This window comes from Arvicola amphibius, chromosome 9 (genome assembly GCF_903992535.2).
Source record: "Arvicola amphibius chromosome 9, mArvAmp1.2, whole genome shotgun sequence".
Taxonomy (NCBI): Eukaryota; Metazoa; Chordata; class Mammalia; order Rodentia; family Cricetidae; genus Arvicola; species Arvicola amphibius.
Genome location: NC_052055.2, coordinates 83,001,544 through 83,015,401, shown reverse-complemented (window position 1 = coordinate 83,015,401; position 13,858 = coordinate 83,001,544). Strand labels below are relative to the sequence as shown.

At 36.3% G+C, this 13,858-nt stretch overlaps 1 protein-coding gene across 1 annotated transcript in view; it reads left to right on the top strand.

The window, feature by feature from the left end:
• The window catches only part of Adgrb3 (adhesion G protein-coupled receptor B3), a 710,232-nt gene that overhangs the window by 376,356 nt on the left and 320,018 nt on the right, over positions 1-13,858 (top strand). Inside the window, exons 13-14 of the mRNA XM_038342237.1 lie at positions 296-371; positions 11,075-11,177. Of these exons, the coding sequence (XP_038198165.1) occupies positions 296-371; positions 11,075-11,177 (179 nt within the window). The remainder of the gene's footprint in view (positions 1-295; positions 372-11,074; positions 11,178-13,858) is intronic.

Sequence of the window (13,858 nt, the reverse complement as noted above, 5' to 3'; positions counted from 1 at the left end):
TTATTTCCCCTAATATCATTTTAATAGACTGGAAGAAGATTCTAATCTTGGCTTTGTCAGAAAAAAAGATAGATACTGATTCAAACCATCACAAACACTATTGTCTACAACTACATGGGCAAGTGATGGGGCTAACTTACTGTAGGCATGACTAAGACTGAATGAATTTCTGCTACCTGTCTTTATCTTGGCCCTTGAACAAGCATTGAAATGAGGGAGTGATTAATGGATCAAAGTTTTTATGGTAGTGTTTTTCTGTGGTTTTACTAATAGTTTTTCACTTTATTCTTTCTAGAATTGGATGAGTCATCTGTGTTTGTTCTTGGAGCAGTCCTATATAAAAACTTAGACCTCATTTTACCCACTTTGAGGTAAGCTACGAAGGAATGAGCTATTGTAATCTTTGTAATTTGTTTTAATGTGTTTTGATGTGATTATAGTTCATTCTCTGAAATAGTCAGGATAGCTTTACAAAGGGCTTCTCAAAGGAAATAGAAAAGAGCACTTTAATGAATAGGTTATTAGCATATTATATATTTAAAAACAACTACCAAGACAATTTTGGTATCTGATTAAAGCCCCACTACTCTTTTGTAACTAATCATAACTTGTCTGAAAATTAGAAAGTATAGAAAAAAAAGCCTCACCACCCTCTAATAGAATGGGTCATTGTAAAATTCATCTGTCTTCTCCTTTTTTCTTTGTACTTAATGATGCTTTTCTCTGCATTATAGGAAATTAGAGGATCATGGTCGTGGGGAAACATGGTCTTGTTCTTCATTTGCACAAGATCTCAGTTTGTTTCAAAATAAAATTTCAATTACAGCTACATTAAGAAAAAATGCTTCTCAATCAGAGACTATTTTTGGAAGAAATCCATCTATTTTTTCTCTCAGATATTAAAAAAAGTTCAATTAATAATTCCACCAACATTCATCCCTGTGTTCTAGTGTCTTACCCACTTTATTAAATTGCACAGAGAATATCATTTGCATCTATTTGCATAGTGATCTTATTACTCAGGGTGACTTACTTCCTGACAGCACCTCATGCTCAAGGATGGAGACCAAGTTTTATTTTGGTTAACACAGCCATACTTTGAGCTCTCCCCGCATACCCTCATAAATAAAGCCTTATGTTTTGGGGGAGGATAACATGTGAATAATGTGTACAGTTTTATCAGAGGCATAGCAAACAGTCTAATAAATAAAAACAATTAGAGTTTAACCCAGCCAAAAATGGCCTCCTAACAAGATAGCAGACACAGGTTATTATTCTTTGCAGACATTCTCTCTGCTCATTACTAATGTAGGCAGTGAGTCACGATTGATGTGTGGTCTCTCCCAACCACAGAGACCCTTCTCTGGATTGAATTTGGACTTGCTCATTTGGGTAGATTTGAGTTGGGATGTGCTCTGTTAGAAAGATATTTTGAAACTAGTAATTTATTCTAAGCCTTTCAAGTGGCTTTGTATGTATAGCTACAGTTTAAAAAAAAAAACCCATGCCTGTAAAAATCAAACAAAGCAATGTTTCCCAAAGTTTAAAATGCCCAGAAGAAAAAGTTAGATTCTTATTACCAAAGAGAGCTCATATTATCACATTTATCACTTAAGAATTCTCATCTAGACACTACCAGGTGACTTGTTTTTAAAAGCTTGAGCATTTTAAAAAGCTTCCAAAGCTTTGCTAGTCGCTCAGTAATTTACTTCATCTGCCTTCAGCTCAACTTTAAATAGAAACCCTTCATGGATGATGCTTTCACTCTTTGCTGCTGAGATCTACAGGGAATACAAAATAAATATCTAACAGGAGAGACTAGAGGGATTAATTCCTTGATTGTTATGATCATTTCCTTCCTAAAAGGGCCAACAAAGTTGCAGGGTTAATCCAGTTCTTAATAATATAATTAAATATTATCTCATGTACAATGAGGAAGAGACATTGTTCCATTTCAGAAATCAATATAGTCAAGAAAACTGGAAATGTGTCTAGGGATATGGCATTTTTGCAAAAAAATATGGTTCAACTTTTTTTAAAGTTGTGGCAAAGACAGTTGTTTCTTATGATGTATAAATGGAGTCCGTGATAAGTTATTAAGTGAATGGAGCAGAGATCCATCTGGAAGGCTGGCTGTCCTAACCCACTTGTGATCCAGATGGATTCAGCTAGGCTCTGGGGCAAGTTACTGTGCTTTTATATGTAAAATATGGGAGTTGATTTTTAAGTCTGTTTTCAGCTTCAAGCATTCTTCTTTATTGTAGAAGGTCACTGTATTTTCTGTAGACCGAAGACCTTGGTTACCTTTGTGTAATAGTTAGAAGTAAATGACAACTGCAAAGTGACAGGCACCTAGAGAAAGAGATAGTGTGTTTTTTCTGCACAATTGATTGACTGTAGATTATAATAAAGACTGCATATTTAAAAATGCCTGGAAGAAAGGATTTGGAATGGTCTATTCACAAAGTATTCGTGTTTTTAAATGATCAGTATACCAATTATTCTGTTAGAACATTACACATGTAAACAATATTGAAACATCTCCTGTTCCTCATAAATCCGCACAGTGATGTCGAGTAGAACTGTTTAGATGCTAAGCATTACTTGTAGTTACCAGTAAGTGACTGTAGGAGACACTTTGTGTCAATCCTTATCCAGAAATGAAGTTGATAGAAAGCTTGGGATGAGACATCTGCTTAAGTGCTCTTTGAATGGAAAACTGCTAGTGTTTAGTTTTCATTTTTAGTTATTTAATGTCTGAAATGTATCCACTAAGCACTCACAGTGCTGTTTTTCCACGTTTGAAAATTTTTTCAGATACATAAAATGAATTGTTACATATTGTCTCAGAATTTTGTAATTTGGTATAATTATCTTCTAAGAAAACTAGTAATTATGAAAGATGGCGAGATTTAATGTTTCACATAAACATCATTAAGACTGTTTCCTTCATATTAGAACATAGATTAAATTTGCATATTCTGTTAAAATTTATACAGGTTTTTTTCCCCTCTTGCCTTAATGTGTATGCCGCTCTTCTTCCATCCGTGATTTTTGTTTTGCTGCTGGACTGTCTCCCTCTTTAAAATTGAAAAATTTCACAGCCACTGAGATGGCTCAGCCTGGAAGCAGTCTCCATGACCTGAGTTTGAACTGTGATGGGAAGAAAAGGAGAGATACCTGAAAGCTGTCCTTAGACCTCTAAATAGATTCTGTGGCATGTTCTCTCTCTCTCTCTCTCTGTCTCTGTCTCTGTCTCTGTCTCTGTCTCTCTCTCTCTCTCTCTCTGTCTCTCTCTCTGTCTCTCTCTCTCTCTCTCTCTCTCACACACACACACACATACACACAAACACATACACACAATGAATGAAACCTTTTTTTTTTCAAAACTAAAATTTAAAATTGAAACTGTTTGAATGGTTCCTCAAGTAAAGGAAGTAAGCGCCAATTGAGTCTATATTATAAAAGTGCTGTTTTTTTTTCCACCCTGCTTTCATGCTTTTTAAAAACAATTTCTTAGAACTAAAAGTTGTTAGACAACCCATCTAGGTGTAGTGGTTCAGTACTATAATTCTATCTTAGAAGGGACAAGGGCAGGAGTATTGAGAGTTTGAAGACACTCTGGGCCACATGGAACATCTTTGAGTCACAAAATACACATGTCTCTTTCCTCTTTTGTGTCCCAGGAGAGGACTACAGGTGGGCAATCTTGGGTTGTCCCGCTGGTAACAGTCTGGGTTGGCATGACCAAGGCCTAGATTTTCCATTTCTTGCCCCATTTCTGGGAGGCTAGAAAGTTAAATCTGTCAACCTAGACTACAGGGTCAATTGAGGGAGCTGATAAATTGTGCATAGACCCTACTAACATCCAAAATTTCATGTCTACAGCCTGGCTAGCTCAGAAACTGCTATACAAAGTTTATACCATGCTGTTACAATTTTTAGAGGCCAAGTTGGCAATGCCAAGAAACTAAGAAATATTATTTTCTTGATGTTGCCACTCTACTTCTAAAAATTTATCTTAAGAAAACTATGTCTAAGAAAAACCAATCGTCTATCCAAGCATACATCAAGCCACGGATTCTACAAACAGGTGTAAACAATCATTTAATTGATCAGACTCCAAGTTTTTTGAGGAAACCATGACTCCTGAGTATGTGAGGAGTGGTAAGACATAGGGAAATGAAAGCATGTATTTAATGCATCTTAATATTTATATTAACGTGAAATAACAAAAGGAGTCGAACTAGAATTTTATTAAATTCCATTTTATTAATTTTATTAATGTTATTTTATTACAATTTTATTAAATTGCATTGAAGTATTTAATGCTAGGAAAGGGCTGGTGGATGTCTCAGCAACTAAGATCACGTGCCACTCTTTTCAGGACTGGAGACTGATTCCTGCACTGAAGCCTGGTGGCTCATAACTATCATAACTCAAGATCCGGGACTATGTTGCCTTCTTTTGGTCTCTCAAAGCACTGCACTTACATGCACAAACCCACATGCAGACAGACACATACAACATCATTTAAAAATATAATAAAATAGTAAAATCAAGTGTGAAAATTTTCTGCATGAAATGAATAAAATGCTAAAGAAAAATACAGAAGATTCAAGAGCTACAATGTTCTCAGAAATCATAGACAATTGTCTTTGAGAAAAGAAATTAAACACAAATGGGAAGAGAATCTGGAGAGATGGCTCAGAGATTAAGAGCACTGATTGGTCTTCCAGAGGACCTGAGTTCAGTTACCAGCAACCACATGGTGGCTCATAACCATCTATAATGAGATCTAGTGCCCTCTTCTGGCCTGCAGGCATATATGCTAGCGGCACATTGTATGATAAGAAACAAATGGGAAGGGAAAATTATCAAAATATTAGTAGAAATAATAGAAACAAAGATGACCACTTTTACTACTCTGAAGAATTCAGAAAAGAGCTTGAACTGTCAGCTTCTTAAACTATGAACCATCGTACTTTATTCTCAGTGTGCAAAGAAATGTTTTCATTTTATGAGATTTTGAATCTTTCTTTGTTCCATCATAGAGACATGTGATCTTAAATTTATCCTTGGTACCAAATTGACATGACTGGTTGTGTAAAATAATGTAGTACTGCATTATGCATAAATGTCTCGGCTTCATTTAGCCATGCCTTCTAAAACAGAACATACACCCCAGATCATTAGCATTTGGGGGAATCTAAATTCTATATCTGTTAGAAAAACTAAACTTGAAATCAAGTCTATCATCTCACCCACTCCACCAAGACTACAACTTCCACAACTGAGTTTCTAATTTGTAACTTCTAAGAAAGCTACCTATCATCTGATTTTAACTTAATCTGTTTTATAGGGTCACTTATTTTGTCATATCGTATGTGCATGGGTGTTTGGCATGCATGCATGGCTGTGTACTATGTGTGTGCATGTTGCTTGCAGAGGTTAGAAGGGGACTTTTAATGCACTGGAACTGAAGTTACAAATGGTTGTGAGCCACCACCTGGGTGCTTGAATTGAACCTTCTGGGAGAGTGCCCAGCGATCCTAACAGCTAATCCATCTCTCCAGCCTCTGATTGGTTTTGTTTGTTTGTTTGTTTGTTTGTTTTGGTTTGGTTTGTTTTGGTTTGGTTTGGTTTTTTGGTTTTTCAAGACAGGGTTCCTGTGTGCATGTGTGCAACAGCCCTAGCTGTCCTGGAACTATCTCTTGTAGACCAGGCTGGCCTCAAACTCGCAGAGATCTGCCTACCTCTGCCTCCCCAGTGCTGGAATTAAAGGCATGTACCACCACTGCCTGGCTTCCCTGATTGTAATTTTAAAAGCAAATATATTTATCTTATCCTGATGAAGTCCTGTATGAAAATGAGTACGCCAAGTTCTCTATTGTGTTTTGGTTTGTCCAAATTGGAGGTCTTAAGTAAAGTCATTATAAAAGTCTTCATTTTTAAACGGACATGAATAATATGTGTAAAAATTAACAATGACTAGGAATTTTGATAATTGTCAATAAACAGCTAATGTTTTTTCATATCATCTTGGGCTATACTTTGCCTGTGTGATCTATTTTGCTGTTCCCTTCACCTGATTTTCTATTACACTACATTAAATTTTGTGGTAAAATAACATAACATGAAAATTTCCATCCTAAAAGTTTTAAATGTCTGACATTGTAGGTAACTATGTCCACCTGTGGTATAGAAGGGCTCTAGGTTTTCTATCTTGAAAAGCTGAGGAACTGTTCTTTTTTTTCTCTCATTTTTTTATTAAAAATTTCCATCTTCTCCCCTGCTCTTCCCCCTTCCCTCCCCTCCCCTCCACCCATACCCCCACTCCCTCCCTCTCTAGGCCAAAGAGCCATCAGGGTTCCCTACTCTATGTTAAGTCCAAGGGCCTCCCAACTCCCCCCAGGTTCATTTAATCTACTTCAATTTTATGGAAGAGTGTAAGGATTGGAGTTGGCTTTTTAAAAAATGTTCCATGAATTCTCCAGTGTAGCCATCTGACCTTGAGATTTCACAGCTGATAATATGTAAAAATTATCATTTCTAATTAAATCTTCTTACTAGTTTCATATTTTATGTAATATATTTTATATGTGCATTGTACACATTTATATATATATACATGAATAAATGTACATATATTATTCCACATATTTGTACATATATTGTACTTATATAGATCTATAACCAAATATCTTTTCCGATAATAATTTCTCCATGATTTAGTCTTGGAGGACTACACATATCCAAGAATTGACCTATTTTGTACAGGGTATATTATTTGTTGGCACAGAATTAATGGTTCATAGAAATTGAGATCTTCATTTCTTCTGCAGCCAGATAAAATATTTCCTCCTTCATTTCTGAATTTTATTATTAGAGACCATTTTTCTTTAAAATATATCCAGCTAAGAGATTGTAGGTTGTGTTGACATTATAGAATACATCTCTTAGTTTTGTTGATTTTTACGCTTTCAGTTTTAGTTTCTATTTTGACATTTCAAAAGATTCCTCCAGGTATAAATTTGTGTGTGTTTTTTTTTTAACTTGATGTCTTCCTTCTTTTATGTTTACCATTCTAAATTAACCTCTTAATACTGTTCTTACTGCATCTCCTAAGTTTGGTTTATATTTTACTCTTATTTACCTTAAAGAATTTTCTAGTAGCTATTGTGATTTCTTCTTTAACTCACTAGTAATTTGAGTGTGCACTAATTTCTTACATATTTGCATGTCTTGTTTGGCGATTGATTTTCGGTTTCATGTTGGTATAATTTCAGTCATTTTCATTTTATTATGACCAGTTATGTAGTCTCATGGAGAATGCTCATAGAGCATTCAGAATAATCGGTGATCTCCTGAAGTTGCATTGACTTTTCCATACCTATTAGGAACAATTGGTCTTCAGTATTGCTCATTTATTACTGCTCCTTTTCATCTTTATTTGGCCATTATTGAAGTGGGGTATGATAGTTCAGATTACTGAGTCACTGTCTACTTCTCCCTTTTAATTCTGTCAACATTTGCATTGTGGCCTTGCATCCTCTACATCTAGGAGCATCTCTGTTCATAGTTACAATCTCTTACTGGTGAATCGACTATTTTGTCTCTGTTTAATGTTTTTTGTGCTCCTATGACAGTTTTCAACCTTACGTCTACTTGTTCTGGAATTAATATAGCCAAGACTGCTTTCTTTTGGTACCATCTGGCATGTTTTTCCATCCTTTTATTTTCAGCATGTGCATAGAATATTGAAAATGTCTTTTACGTACATCTGCACTAAGGATTAATCACACTTTTGCTGTCTGTAGGAATACGTTGACTCTCCTTTGAGTGAATACCAGTGAAAATCTCAAGGACAGGGAAGGACTTTACTACTTCAGTCATGAAATCCATTTGGCTGTAAGATATGCTTTCTTAGCAATGTATACCACTGTGCAACTAGCCAGGAAGCATTAGGCGATCACGAAGCCTGACGTGGCACATCAGGAGCCAGCTATTCACTTATGCAAATTATAATAAATTGATGGAATAAATTAAGGTCAACTTTGCACAATGTATACATTTTTTAAAAGGAGACGCTGCATAATGTAACCTGCCCATTTTTTCTTTACTAGGTACCTTACTATGATATTGACATTACAGTCTAAATAAACTTAGTAAAAAGATTGTTTTCTTTTGAGTGTGCTATTTACAAAATAGCCAAACATGTTTTGAGCATAAACATCTGCCAGCCGTAATGAAAACAAAAAAAATATATAAATGTTAGTAGTAATTCTTGCCCTCCCTGGACTTCTGGAAGTAAGCATGTAGATCTGCTGGACGATATAATCAACCTTGTGCATATTCCTGTGTGATGCGTAGAGCAAACGGATAGTCACACCTATGAGACAGGTATGCCCATAAGCGTAGCTTGACACACACCATTTTTCAAGTAAATTCAAATATGCTATAATACCCATACTTAATCAAAGTTTTAACACAGACACCCTTTTTCTAGGACCCTTTCAGCAGACCGTCCCCTGAGTTACTGAGGAGCCTGACTCAGCTAATGCTCTGTACAAAGGTTATCATGGCTTTATTTGCCCTGGCTCATCATCTGCATTCTCAAACACAAAGAGAATCCAGGAGCATCTTGCCAAAGATATCAAACTCCTACATTAAATACCCATTTTTCAGTAGCTTACTCGCTTACATAGATTGCATATGATTCAAATACATCCTGATTGTATAAAAAAACTAACATAAATGTAAGGATCGTCGTGCTTTGTGTTCTAGCAGTAATGGGAAGACTTATTCTAAGCAGAACAAGAGTAAAGGAATTTGATGAACCTATCCGTATTTTATTTCCAAGAAACTAAATAAGAGCTCACACAGCTTCGGGCTTCCCTGAGGATAAACTTGCACCTGCAAGCTCAGGCCTGAGAAACTCTCCTACGGGGATCATGCAGCGTTGTTTTCTGGCAGTGAAACACATGGTCCTCCAGAATCCATTCTAAGGTGTTCACTCACCTGATGCTCTTGCAGATTTCAGTTTCCATTAATTCTCACCAGAAGCCATGGTAACTTCTACCCGCAAAGGAACTACAATTGACAAAGGGAAGTCTTGAATTTTTATCACTTGGTTTTATAGGCTTTCAAATGCAGTTTGCCATTAATCAATATGTTCAGTGAAACAGAATAATTAACCAGCTCTCCCTGTTTGCAATCACTTTTCCCAATGGGAAAATAAGATATACTGATGGTATGGGTTTTTTTTGTTGTTGTTTTCCTTTTTCTTCTCATACTACTTTCTACCACCCTGGATTCCTTCTTGGGTGTTTAAGAATTTTTCAGAATTCATTATGTGCAATACTAAACGTATGATAAAAGGGTTAAAATAGTATTCTATATAGAGTATGCTCCTTATCCCTCTGTTATAGAACAGTCTAGCATTCACTGGTGGTGGAAATGTGCATCAAGTAGTGTGCATCAAGTAATAAAAAAGTTACCTCCAAAGAGAAGGATCTGATGTTGCTTCACCTTATCACAATTCGAGAACTCCAACAATGCAGCCACTGCAGAAAACAGAGAGACTCATCCATTAAAATATAAATGAGCAGTTTCCAGGGACTTGCCCAAAACATTAAAATATATATTCACACAAAGGATACAACACAATTATTCCTAATAGTCACCCATGAATACCTATAAATGCTGAATAACCAAAAGAGATTCAAAGTTAGCTTATTGAATTGTTGAATCGATAAATTATAGTATAGCTGACTTGTGATCTGAATTTCCAAAATGGACTGTGAATTGAGTCAGACACAAAAGTCTGTGTGCTATAATACCAGAAAAGTGAGATTTACGGGAATAGCACATCTGTGCTTATCTAAGACCGTGGAAAAGTGGGATCGTCTGCAAAGGAGTCAAGGACACGGCTTAGCGTCAGGAAGAGATGTTCTAGTTTCATAGATGGTAGTCCTTACATGATAGGATGCAGAAGTATTAAAGTCTATAGTTGGGATTGGGTGAAGCTGAAATGCTACCTTGGCAAACAAGCAAATTTTTAAACAATGAACTCATGTGTAATACTTACATAAATTCTCTAAAATAGAATTTGCCTACTGGAAGCACACATGATTTATTTCAGACCATCAATGAGGAATGAATAGATTCATTTTTTCAAAATGTGAGAAACTACAGTTAAATTTTTAAGCTTATGAATAGTAGATGCTCTATAACATTTATATGTTTTATATAAAGTATCTATATAATTTTCTCTTTTGGTATTATTTCTTTTTTTTGTTTTTTGAGACAGGGATTTTCTCTGTAGCTCTGGTTGTCCTCAAATTCACAGAAATCTTCCTGCTTTTTCTGCCTAAGTGCTGGGATTAAAGACATCTGTCACTATTGCCTGGCTATTGATAATTTTCTAGTTATGTACATAAATAAATACAAAGTCTTTGTAAGTGAGTGTTACCTGGCAAGGTATTTCAGAAGAGAGATATTTCTTAGAATTGAGAACATTGCATTAAAGTTCTGCAAGATTTCTCTTTATATCACATTATAGTTTTTTTTCTATTTTCATGCAGTTGGGAGAAGCAAACACACACACACACACACACACACACACACACACACACACAAACATCACGAACCCATAAAACAACTGCTTCAGCAGCACTTGGCAAGAATATTTGGTCTCCTGGAGAATAACGCTATGATGTCTTCCTCAAGATAAATGAGTTAGACTCAATCATAGGTTGCCTGATGGTTTCAATTTATTGTTTATTCGTGTTGTGAATGAACTGTACTTAAGTACTCAGAAGGTTGCCAGTATTGTTTCTTTCCTCTTTCTACAAATGAAATGATTAAATGCCCTTAGTTTGCCCCAGAATTTCTAGTCTGAGAAAGCTTGTTCGTAAGAGTGCATTGACTGCATCTTTCTCTGAATAATTTGCTTGTGTCTATGCTTTTACTGGGAATGTATTACTTAATGTCATCCCAACAGGTGTAGAGTGGCTTGAAAGAAAGTTTCCATCAATCATTTCTCGTTTTAATCATTATTATTCTGTTTCAGAAATTATACTGTCGTTAATTCTAAAATCATCGTGGTCACAATCAGGCCTGAACCCAAAACCACTGATTCATTTTTGGAGATAGAGCTAGCTCACTTGGCGAATGTAAGTATCATGTCATTGACATTGAGTTGCTTACAGAATTGCCCAACAATGGGGTTAATAATAATTATTTTTACCAATAATACCAAAGCACATTTTCCGTCTTTCTATAATCACAAATTAATTTATTCATTATGAACATGTACAAAAGCAGACAACCATGTAATTCTATGCTTTCATTCATGATAAAACTGTCTTCAGTTTATCCAAGAAGATAATTAGTAAATTGTTCATTTATCTGAACAAGCGTGGTTTTGAATTCTTGTTATGTCTTGGGAGTCAGAATGCAAATAAGATTCTATCTTACTATGTAGTGGGGGAAGTGATATGGATTTAAAATTCATTAGCAATAAAAACTATGAACAATTCCAAGGTGGGGCATTAACTTACAGAATATTCTGTTTTGGTATTGAAGGTAATGAGATTGGCAATATGGCTTAGTGGTTAAAAGCACTGCCTGCCCTTTCTAAGGAGTCAGGTTTAATTCCCAGCATCTACAAGGCAGCTCACAATATGGAACTCAAGTTCCAAGGACTCTGATGCCCTCTTCTGGTCACCTTGGCCACAAGGACCCCATAAGATGTACAAGCATACATGCAGGCAAAGCACCCATAATGTAATTTTTTAATTGATCTAATATATAGGGTGGCATGTAAAAGTGCTAATACTCACAGTTCTAATCTTTTCACTCTTACACTTAAGTTGAGTAAGGAATTGTTCATCTTTTCTGTGTGCTCTAGCAGTCTGAATTGGGACTTCTTGCCAGCATAACCAGAGGCTTTCCCTAAATCAATCCAGCTGCAGCTGAGTCTTGCAACTGGGTCTTATTCAGTCTGGCATAGATGTAAAATCACTTCCTATCATGTCCACATTTAATTAAATAATTAAACAGTGAATTGATTAGGGCAAGAAGTGTGGTTCATGTCAAGACCATCCTTATAATGCCATACCCCCTCCTATATTTAAAAAGATTTGTATGGTATTATTTTATTTTTTTATTTTAATGTTCCTTGCAATGTTTCTATGAAGGCAATTTTTGTAGTAAAGAAAACAGTGATTGAATTGTTTTTTCAAGTTCATGTAATTAGTGAAGAAGAGAGTTTACATCCACTCCCTTTGGGCTACAAATCTCAGATGTTTCTGCTATTGTGTAATTTCTAATTTCCCCTAGAAATCAGCCTTAGTTTTATAGAAAGAAATAATCATCTTTCCTGAGAACATTATCATAAGAGGCCGCAGGCTTCGGGACTGTTTAATGAAACTGCAAATCTTTCTGTAATGGCTTTCCAACATTGTAATTAATATTTAAACTATTAGATCTTTCCTACTTTCGATGACATGTGACCAAGCTGAAGATTTATCCTCAGTATCCCCTTCACCGTGTTACTGTGCTGAAAACTGGGAGAGACACAGTGGCTTTTTAATAAGAAACTTATTTCTTCATGTGTTCTAACTTCCCTGAGATTTTATCTGTTTTGTTTGTTGTTATCTTTTCGTGTAGACACACTGTATAGTTATAGGCGGTAAAATATAAGAGATGTTATTTGCGCTGTAATTCTAAGACGACCAGATAAGCAGAGCAGCATTAGAAAATGTACCTTGCTTCCTATGCAAAAGATGCTAGAGAAATGTATTCTGGAGAGTAGAAACAGAACAATCACAAAAAATGTTTTAATGAAACAGTCTGTATTGTTTACTTTTCTCAACTCTGAACAAGTACTTCACGAGACAGCTTCAGCGAGGAATGATTTATTTTGCCTCTTGGGTTTAGAGGGTTTGGACCCAAGTTGTGTGACCCCAGGAGCTTGGGTAGAGTGCTGAGAGTTAGGGTTGGAGCTATTCTTCCCTTCTTGGGGGGGCAGGAAGTTTTGAGAGAAGCCAGTTTCCATGTATAACCTTCAAAGGCACAGCACCCTCAGACCTACCTCTTCCTACTAGGTCTCTCCTCTGGAAGGGTCTGTATCATCCCACTGGCTGACTTAAATGTCCATACATGAGCTTGTGAGGGACATTTCATATTAAAACCATAGCACACTCTTGTAACTTTGCCAAGGCTATTTTAATTGAACGTGTTCTCCTCCCTCCTGTTCACACCCCCTCCCGATTTACTCAGAAGATCTTACCTATTTCCCCTTCCCAGGGGCTCCCATGTATGTCTGTTTTAGGGTCCTGCTTGTTACCTAGCTTCTCATACTTAACTTATGAGTGAGCACATATCATGTCAGGATGATTGAGATGGGGGAAGGGACAGAGAGGAAGAGCAAGGAAAGAGATATCTTGATAAAGGAAGCCATTACGTGGTTAGGGAGAAATCTGGTGCTAAAGAAATTCCCAGGAATTTACAAGGATGACCCCAGATAAGAATCTTAGCAATAGTTGAGAGGGTGCCTTCCTCTGTAATTAGATTGATGATCACCCTAATTGCCATCATAGGACCTTCATCCAGTAATTTGTGGAAGCAGATACAGAAATACACAGCTAAGTACTCTGTCATGCTTCCAGAGCCCAGTTGAAGGGGGGGAGAAGAAATTATATGAGTAAAGGGGTTGAGATCATGATGGGGAATTCCACAGAGACAGTTGACCCAAGCTAGTGGGAGCTCAATGACTCTGAACTAATAGCTAGGGAACCTACATAGGACTGAACTAGGCCCTCTGCATGTGGGTGACATTTCTGTGAATTGG